At 37.6% G+C, this 9,896-nt stretch overlaps 1 protein-coding gene across 1 annotated transcript; it reads left to right on the top strand.

Moving 5' to 3' along the window:
• The first annotated feature begins 533 nt into the window (after positions 1-533).
• FABP12 (fatty acid binding protein 12) lies at positions 534-5,840 on the top strand. Its single transcript, XM_002916735.3, has 5 exons — positions 534-571; positions 1,332-1,419; positions 3,024-3,196; positions 4,023-4,124; positions 5,736-5,840. Exons 2-5 carry the CDS (start codon positions 1,347-1,349, stop codon positions 5,838-5,840), a joined length of 453 nt encoding a protein of 150 aa, XP_002916781.1. The 5' UTR covers positions 534-571; positions 1,332-1,346.
• The last annotated feature ends 4,056 nt before the right edge of the window (positions 5,841-9,896 follow it).

Genomic DNA, 9,896 nt, shown 5'->3' with positions numbered 1-9,896 from the left:
AAACTATAGTATCTTTTTCGACTATGGTTGGAACATTATATCAATGGTGTATGCAAAATTGTTAGCCTCATACTAGGCATATAATACTAGGTGCTCCATAAATGTTAGTTGAATAATTATCACTAAGACCATTGGCCTGGATAAGTGCTTTTACAGATATTTATAGATATTGGAAATTTAACATTTTAATGGGAATTGTTGTAAAATGCTATTCTCCTTTTTGGTCTTAAAATAACTTTATAATTTCACTTTTTCTTAATAACTCTGTGTTAGCATATGGACATCAAGCACTGCCTAGAATTAATAATAATGTTCTCAGAGCTGATGGCATGTGTAAGACCGTGCTTGTCTTTTAACCTTGAGAATCTCCTCTTCTCCAGTTGCTGTATTTCCTATTATGTTCTGTTCTGATTTCTTACAGATATCAGTGGACATCAGATTGTTTCAGTCAAGATTGAAAGGAATCCCCCCTAAATTAAGGGGGATTTACTAAGAAGATATTTGGTGTTCTCATGGCAATGATGATTCTCTAAGCTTATGGGAAATTGAGCTGACATCTGGGAAAGCATCAGTAACAAGGCTGTGTGTGTGTGTGTGTGTGTGTGTGTGTGTGTGAACACAATCGCTTTCCTTCCTTTTCCCCTATGTTTCATTCTCTTGCTCAATATCTACATGGCTTAAAATGATTGTTCTAGCCCTCACTAAATTTAACTTTTTAGTTCAAATGCCAAACACCATCTATGAAATCTTTCTGGTTTTTAGTTCAAATTATCAAGAATGAGAGTGTGATAAGATCACTACATCAAAAACTAATGATGTACTGTATGGTGATTAACATAACATAATAATAAAATTAAAAAAAAAGTTAAAAAAAGATCTCTAAACAGCTGATAAACTGGCTTATTCTAAATCACCGTTGGTCAGAGAAAGAGAGACAAAGACCTGGAGTACAGAGGTCCTAGGACATAAACATAGATGCCTAGTTCTACCCCTTATGCACTGCTGTGTGTATATGTGTGAGTGTGTGTGTGTGTGTGTGTGACCGTTCTTATGGAAGGAACTAGAATTTCTAAACCTAGTTTTGATCCTAAATTAGAGATGGAAAAATTATATCTGGTCCTGCCAAAAACTGTTTCCATTTTCATCTTGACCAGCTTACATTTGAGAGTTTTCTTGCTCTAGATGACATTAAGAAAAGTTGAGGATTAGAGTTCCTAACTTTTCCCCCTGACTTTTCTGTACTATCCACAAGAACTGTATTTAAAACAAGTTCAAATACTATTTCAGGAAACAATAACATACTCAACCTAATGATGCTATTTTTCTTTAAGATCATTTTAGACAGAATGGTTGATCAGCTCCAGGGAACATGGAAATCCATTTCTTGTGAAAATTTTGAAAAATACATGAAAGAGCTGGGTGAGCCATTTTTACCTGCATATCATAGCCAGTAAAAATGGGAGATTTGATTGCACAGAAACTTGGTCTGTAATCTTGAGTCCCTCCCTCCAATAGAAACAATCACATAAAAATGATCAACATTGGTTCAGGACCTAGATACAGTTCTATGCAAAATTAGTTTGTAATTGAAAGAATCCTTGCCCTCACATAATTTACTATGGGTTTACATAGATAAAACACACCTACATCATTTACTAAATGTCAAATTATTTCCATAAATAATTTAAAGCAAAAAGTCATAATTATTTTTAAAAAACAATCATTTTTACAAGAATTTGCTCTAAATCCTTAGAGGATCTTCAGAATAGATCTTGTTTTCTGGTTCAGATGGCTGCTGGCTTTCCCTCATGTCTGGCCAACCATACTCCAATCTCTGCTCCTATTATCACACTGCCTTCGCTTCTGTAGTCTAATCTCCTTCTCCCTTTTCTTATAAGAAAAGTTTCTTATAATGAAATTGTGATTACATTTAGGGTCCACATGGCTGATTGGCTCCCTATTTCAAGATCCTTGAGTTAACCATATCTACAAAATCCCCTTTGACATACAAAGTGACATTCAGAGGTTCTAGGGATTAGGGTGTAAATATCTTTGGGAATCATTATCTAACACATCACAACTTGTTATTATGTTTCACAATATGAATTCATGAACCATATTAGAGTGTTTCTCCAATTTATCCTCTCTTGAAATTTAACTTAAGTATTGTTGTACATGTGATGCTATTTCTTTAGAAATTATAGTCCCACATGTACTGCATAAAGCTGTGTGTGTAAGAACGTTCACTATAGCATTACTTGTAATAAGAAAAAGTGGAAACAAACTACATGTCCATCAATACGGAGACAGATGAAATAAATATTAATATACACTCTATAAAATATTATGAAACAATGACAAAAATTTATATCTATATGTACCGACACAGAAAATCTCTAAGATACAGAGATGGGGGAAAAGTAAGTTGAATAACAATTGTTATAATAAAACATTTATATTTTTAAAAATTCTATATATAGTGGTGATGGTTGTATAATATTATGAATGTACCTAATGCCACTTAATTGCATGCTTTAAAATGGTTAAAATGATAAATTTTATGTTATATATTTTAGCACAATAAAAAATACATGATGAAAAAACAAACTCTTTATATTGTACATTTAAGAATATAAGTGAAGAGATAAAGATCTTAAATAATCCATGCCAAAGTATTTTATCTGTATAAATGAGTGCATTTTAAAAGAGGGAGATATTTTATCAAAATAGGGGCTTTAATAACATTTTCAAAGAGGTTCATGAACCAACAGGATCGATAACTACTGGGCTAAAGGAACGTGACAACCTGTAGCCAAAATTTGAGACTGATTTTTTTTTTTCTGCAGAATATAATCTATTTTAATTTATAATGGTGGTGCTACAAGCTTCAGATATTTGAATTCATGCAGCATTAAATCTGCTTAACTCATAGACCTCCTACTTAGTAAAGAATCATGCAGCTAACATGGGTTTCTAAAGCTAGCAACACATTTAACTCTGGTGTCCTTTCCTCTGGTTTCCAGGAATAGGAAGAGCCAGCAGGAAACTTGCGTGTCTGGCAAAACCCACTGTGACCATCAGTACACAGGAAGATCTGATCACTATAAAAACCAAAAGCATCTTTAAAAATAATGAGATCTCCTTTAAACTGGGAGAAGAGTTTGAGGAAACCACACCAGGTGGCCATAAAACCAAGGTGAGGCCTTCAACACTCTTTCAGATACATTTCATAAGAATGTTAATTCAAAATCATTCCAAGTAAGTAAAGAATTAGAGCAAACACATCTAAAGTCTGTATTAGATAAATGTTGGGCTAAAACCTAGATCTGGGGATCTTAAATTTTAATATACATACTAATCTCCTGTGATGCTTGTGAAAAATGCCTATGTGTCGGTCCCCTCCCCACGGGCTCTGACGTCTGGGGTAGGCCCCTGAAGATTGTATTTCTAACATTTCCCATGTAGATGCTTAGCAAATGCATTTTGAGAATCATTTCCCTAGATTCTTCTCTCAGAAATAGAAGTCCTGCCTTTCTACTTTGTAGCATTCTTCTATGCATAAAGTTACAATGAATAAAACTTATATTAACCGGTACAGGTCAGGTTATGCCTCGGTACCAAATTAGCCACAGGCCCCAGCAGCTTACCACAGTGGGGGTTGCTTTCTAATTTAGTATACATATTCAGCATTGTGGTGGGGTTGGAGAAGTTTCTGTGTGCACGGTGGACAGCGGACAGGAAATGACAGCATAGAATATTTACCTCTCTTAATTTCTCAGGGAAAAGAGAGTTTTACTTATTCTTCAAGATAATATTATATTTTTACTCTTATAAAACTTCTCCCCCCAGAAGAATCAGCCAACAAATTTAGTGTCGACAGTCTTAAAATGCAAATAAAACTGTAAACACCATTCTAAAACTACCTGAGAATATCACAACAGCTGAAACGGATTTGGTGCTTGATAAAATGTTAGTATTCAAATGTGACAATCTGAGCTAAATTCAGTTTCGTCTGTTTTCAGAGTGTGATAACCTTCGATAAGGACTCTTTGATTCAGGTTCAAGATTGGGATGGCAAAGAGAACACCATAAGGAGAAAGTTGGTGGATGGGAAATTGGTGGTGGTGAGTGAGCTGTTTGTCATTATTTTTGTCACCTGCTCAAACACCTGTATATAAAATCATTCAAATAGCTTGTTCTAAAATAATAGAAGTCAATGTAATTTTTCTTTTTCTCTTGCTTTATAAGAATAGGGAAAAACACTGGCAGATAAATATATTAGATATAATATTTATGCATGATCATAAATATTATAAAATGTGCATGGGCTGAGGAACTAAAAAACTAAAGAAAATAAAAAAAAAATGTGTTGCCTAATTCTTTGACTTGCACATAAGCCAAAACAAGCATGTATTTGTGCAATGAAGATTTCAGCAGGGACTGAGAGTTGTTGCTAATCCTTTTCTCCATACCAGGATTAATTTCTCGCTGTTTTCCAGCTCAACACCAAACAAACACATGAAAAGGAAATTTAAACTAATGCCAAGCTTAAGTGGTGTCTCCTTGGTGTATGGATGAGTTGACACAATTAAAAACTAACATTTCCGTGGCTACCATGTTTGTATGTTTTCATATATTATTTACCCAATCCTCACAATAATCCTGTGAGGTAAGACTAGCCCATTTAACAGCTGAGAAAACTGAGATTTAACCACAGACTTAGCCAAGGATATTCAGCTGGAAAAACATGGTGGTGCTGGGATTAAAACTCAGGTTGGCTTCATTCCAAAGTATACTTTTTTGAGTCCATTCTGCTCCCTTTGAGGATGGCTTCTCAGGTCATCTTTCTCATTTCTACACAGTGGGAGGGAAATATGCCAATGATTCTTCTTCCCAAATCCCCAGTTCCACTGAAATGAATAAAATGCCAATTTTGGGACATAATATCAAATAGTTCTAAGGGAATAGGTAAGAATTATGTAGAAGTAAAAAAACAAACAACAAACACCAACCTGGCCTCATTTCTTAATGTAAGGATATTTTTTCTTTCAACAATGAAGAATACATTTCCTTATAAAATAGCAAGTGGAAGACTAAGAATACTTGATTTTCTTGGTCCTTATAATGACATTAATCACCAAACAGGTATGTTTTTAATTCATTGGAAGAATATAGATTCAGAATCCAAAGTGCGCATTGCCCTCTCTGCCATTCAGTGATTCTGTGAGTTTGGATGAGTCATTGCTCCTCTCCAAGGTTGAGTTTACTTCCCTTCAAAAATGTAGGACTGTCTTCATGGTTTTTTTGAGACAATTAAATACCATCATGTATATATCAGTGCTCTAAAAACCATACAATACTACATCAACGTAACAATGTTATTATTTGAAAAATGGAGGGTATATAAATTAGCAAAAATGCTTCCCTTATGGGCATTTAAAATGTTTTAACAAAGACTTCAAATCTTATGCTATTTGCCTTGTTTTATATATATATATATACACACACACATTATATATATACATATATATGTATAACCACATGTACCATATTTAATATATGATTTGCCATTTTGTTAGCAAAATCAGCTAACAAAAAGTATCTGTAGTTGTCTACATAGATCTCTTTTCAAGATTTTTAAAGAATGTAAGTATGGATAGTACTTAGTTTGCCTTGTTCTAAAAGTCAGTTTCACCAATAATACTGAAATGTCTCATTCTTCTTTTGTCTTCTAGGAAAGTGCCATGAACAATGTTATCTGCACTCGGACGTACAAGAGAGTACAAACAAACTCAAATTCAAACTCTCTAGTACTCCCAAACTGTGATCCAAACTGCTGAGGTTGTTTAAATAAAACTCCAAAGTAAAATGTTACAACTGTTAATATGAGAGAGCCTGGGGCATTGACAATTTTGGTTTTCCTGTTTTACATAGTACCTTGGTGTTGGGAGCTATGGGAAGTCAGGTGATCTATCCTGTTAAACTCAGGGCTGCTATAATGCATTCAGAAAGGCATTTTGTGTTGATTTTTTTCTCATTAGGCATATTATGTCAATCCTTTATATTCAGCATGATCTGTACTATATTGGGAAAATAGTATTAATTAAAAAAAATCTTTTTGGGGCACCTGAGTGACTCAGTGGGTTGAGCATCTAGTCTTGGTTTCTGCTCAGGTTGTAATTTTGGGCTTGTGATTTCTAGGTCGTGGGGTTGAACCCCACATTGGGCTCTGTGCTTGGCATGGAGCTGGCTTGCGATTCTCTCCCCCCTGCCGCTACCCACCATGCTCCTATGCACGCTCTCTCTCTCAAACAAATAAATGAATCTTTAAAAACAAAAAAAAAATCTTTTTATAGGTGCTGGAGATACAGCAGAAAACAAAAGAATCCATGCCCTGATAAAGTTTACAATCAAATGGCTTTAGAAGCTGTTTAGAATGATTCATATTTCAGATTTAACTTATTATATAGTATATAATGATTTGTATTTAGAAAGAATTTTGTCCTAGATGCTGAGAATTTTTAAGTTAATGTCTAAATTATTACATCACCCACTGATATGAATAGAACTCTATAAAGAAAAATTTTGTTATAAACTTCAATACTAATTTCACTGAGCCTTTTCTAACACAACCATTTATTTTGTGAACCTCTTAGTGTTTTTCAATTTTTTACACACCAGGGCAATCATCTAAAATCAGTAGTGTGCAGCCATTTAAAATCAATAGTATGAGGGCCATCAGAAGTACTAACTTAAGCATTTTGCCATCTTATAAGAATTGGTATGTAAGGAACTATTTTCTTCTTTATTAACAAAAATTTATACTTAGATCAAACTTCTAATTAACAAAGAAGCTTCTTTGAATCATAGTTAATATGCAATTCTTTTCTTTTTACCTTTTAACCCCCTTCATCCACTGGGAGAAATGGGTAAAGGGGGTCAAAAGGTAAAATGTTAATTTTTTAATAAACTAGCTGAAAGGTTATACCTCAGCTGTATGTGACAGAATAATACACAGGCCTGGAACTAGAATAATAACTGACAATCTAATCTATCAGCAAATGATTTTTACAGAAAACGCATAACTACTACCATTACACAAAAAGCCAAGGCGAAGGAGAATATTCTGTTCTATTAGCACCAAACCTTATGCAGTTTAGACCAGGGAGGGATTTTAGAAACCGTGCAGACTGATTTATTATGTAGACGGGGAAACAGGCCCAAATTGGTAAACTGTACACTTTCATATCACCCTGATGGTTTTAGGAGGAACTGGAACCAGAACCCATGATTCTGGATTATTCACCTCACAGGTTCACAGTGTACAATTATGGGTCAATGTAACACTACATCAAACTAACAAATACACAAGCTTCCCTTTATGTTTTTTTTTAAAAGCTTTAATTAATTAATTAATTAATTAATTTGAGAGAGTGAGAGAACACAAGCAGGGGGAGCAGCAGGCAGAGGGAGAAGCCGGCTTCCCACTGAGCTGAGAACGGGAGGTGGGGCTTGATCCCAGGAGCCGAGATCATGACCTGAGCGGAAGGCAGACGCTTAACTGACCCAGCCACCCAGGCGCCCCGACCCTTTTTGTTAAAACGTGTGGCAGGATGCCCAGCTTGGTCCAGGCGATGACATTGAGTTTGACCTTTTGGACTTGTGACCCGTCACTGCTTATTTGCCTCAATTGATATACTAGGGGATCGCGCAGCTCTGGAGAAGTGCGAGAAGTGCTTGTTTAGTTTCCGGCGTACTGAAATGATGCAGAAGACAATGGAAGGCATAGAAAAACACCCCCTGGGCTGCTTGGACTGGACAGAGAGGGGCACAGGCGGAGGCCGAGAGAGCTTTTTTCCCGCCGTCCCGTGGACGGCTGTGCGGCCGAGCAGCCTGCTGCAGGGCCTGGGGACAGCGTGTCGCACAGAAATGGGAGAGAGGCGTCCTCCCCCCGAAATGGAACCCAGCACTGCTCTGCTACCCGAAGGGGCAGTGGATATGGGAGCTTCCCACACAGTGCTCTTAGCTTTGGTGCGAGGGTTCTGGTCTTCTGTGGTAAGGGAGCTACTCTCGCGGGCAGTAGGAGCTAGGGCAGGAAGCCTGGTGGTGAAGGCGTAGCTACCAGATACCAGCAGCACCTGGGTCAGGACGCCCACCAGGACTCCCCGGAACATCCGGGACTTGGAGCTGGGGGTGGGGGTGGGACTTTGCAAAGCCTGGAATTGTCCACAAGCAAGGGCGAACATCACATTTGGATACTGGCATTAATATTATTTTATTTGTCAACAATTTGATGAAGTCTAGAGACTTTTCGGTACTCAAACAAACACAAACCATGAAAATGCAACAGCAGCAAGCAAAAATTTTCAGGGAAGGTAAGTAAGCAGCATGCCTACCTCCCTCCTACTTGCTTTACCTGGTTGAGAGCCATTAAAACAGAAAGGCACTCACTATGACTGATGGATGTGTAGTCTCACTCAGGTACGGTTTGGCAGTCAACATACAACCAAACTGAACAAGACACACCACTGCTCTAAAGTGATATTGTAATTCAGGATTTATTGCACATTCACCGTGTACCCAGCACAGCATGAGAATGATGATCGAAGGAGAGCGAAGTCGCCGTGTTCCCTGCCCTTGACTGACTCGAAAGAGAAGAGATCTTGGGGCGCCTGGGTGGCTCAGCGGTTAAAGCGTCTGCCTTCGGCTCAGGGCGTGATCCCGGCGTTGTGGGATCGAGCCCCACATCAGGCTCCTCTGCTGTGAGCCTGCTTCTTTCTCTCCCACTCCCCCTGTTTGTGTTCCCTCTCTCGCTGGCTGTCTCTATCTCTGTTGAATAAATAAAAAATCTTAAANAAAGGAGAGCGAAGTCGCCGTGTTCCCTGCCCTTGACTGACTCGAAAGAGAAGAGATCTGTTTAACAAGTGTGATGCTGGCACGTTCATCTAAGGAATTTATAAATAACAGATTAAAAACCAAATGCTTTCACCTAGAGAGAAAGATCTAATACCACTTTCTTGGTGGATAATTGCCTTGCCCAGGTGAGGAGAAAACTAGCAACAACGGTGGCAGAAGCAGGAAGAGGGAGAACAGCAGCCTGGCTGGGGAGGCACACATGGGCCCTCCTGCACACCTTATCAGGACATCTGTCCTAGGAAGTGCATCCCTCCGTGTTGCATCCTCTGTGCACTTTGTACCCATTCAGTTCAAGTCAGCAATCACTATTCAGGATATACAGGGAATGTGAACTTATTCCTAGAGAGGTATAGCCAGTTCATCCTAAGCCAGGAAAACGGTGTTTTTGTTGTCTTTCTTTCTTTCTTTCTTTCTTTCTTTCTTTCTTTCTTTCTTTCTTTCTTTCTTTCTTTCTTTNAGGGTGTTTTTGTTGTTGTCTCTTTCTTTCTTTCTTTCTTTCTTTCTTTCTTTCTTTCTTTCTTTCTTTCTTTCTTATTCATTCATTCATTCATTCATTCATTCATTTTTTAGAGAGAGAGNCTTTCTTTCTTTCTTTCTTTCTCTTTCTTTCTTTCTTTTTCTTTCTTTCTTCTTTCTTTCTTTCTTTTCCTTTCTTTCTTTCTTCCTTATTCATTCATTCATTCATTCATTTTTTAGAGAGAGAGTGTGCATGCGACTGGGGGGTGAGGGGGACAGAGGAAAGGGAGAGAGAGAATTTTAAGCAGGCTCCACACCCAGTGTGGAGCCTGACACAGGACTCGATCTCACAACCCTGAGATCACGACCTGAGCTGAAGTCAAGAGTCGGTCGCTTAACTGAGGGAGTCACCCAGGTGCCCCAAGTTTGGGTTCTTAAATATCATATTCTTTGATTTAGATTTGGCCAAAATATTAGAATAAAAATCAGAAAACCACTTACTACAGAAAGGGAGGATATTTTGG

The sequence above is a fragment of the Ailuropoda melanoleuca genome, chromosome 9 (assembly GCF_002007445.2).
Source record: "Ailuropoda melanoleuca isolate Jingjing chromosome 9, ASM200744v2, whole genome shotgun sequence".
Taxonomy (NCBI): domain Eukaryota; kingdom Metazoa; phylum Chordata; class Mammalia; order Carnivora; family Ursidae; genus Ailuropoda; species Ailuropoda melanoleuca.
Note: the sequence above shows the minus strand (reverse complement) of the source record. Positions and strands in the feature narration are given on the sequence as shown.

Bases quoted from the DNA above. Each gene is read 5' to 3' on its own strand.
- FABP12 (XM_002916735.3), top strand. From the start codon at position 1,347: ATGGTTGATCAGCTCCAGGGAACATGGAAATCCATTTCTTGTGAAAAT. The intron at 1,420-3,023 runs GTGAGCCATTTT...TCTGGTTTCCAG, and splicing joins AAAATACATGAAAGAGCTGG to GAATAGGAAGAGCCAGCAGG. The intron at 3,197-4,022 runs GTGAGGCCTTCA...GTCTGTTTTCAG, and splicing joins CAGGTGGCCATAAAACCAAG to AGTGTGATAACCTTCGATAA.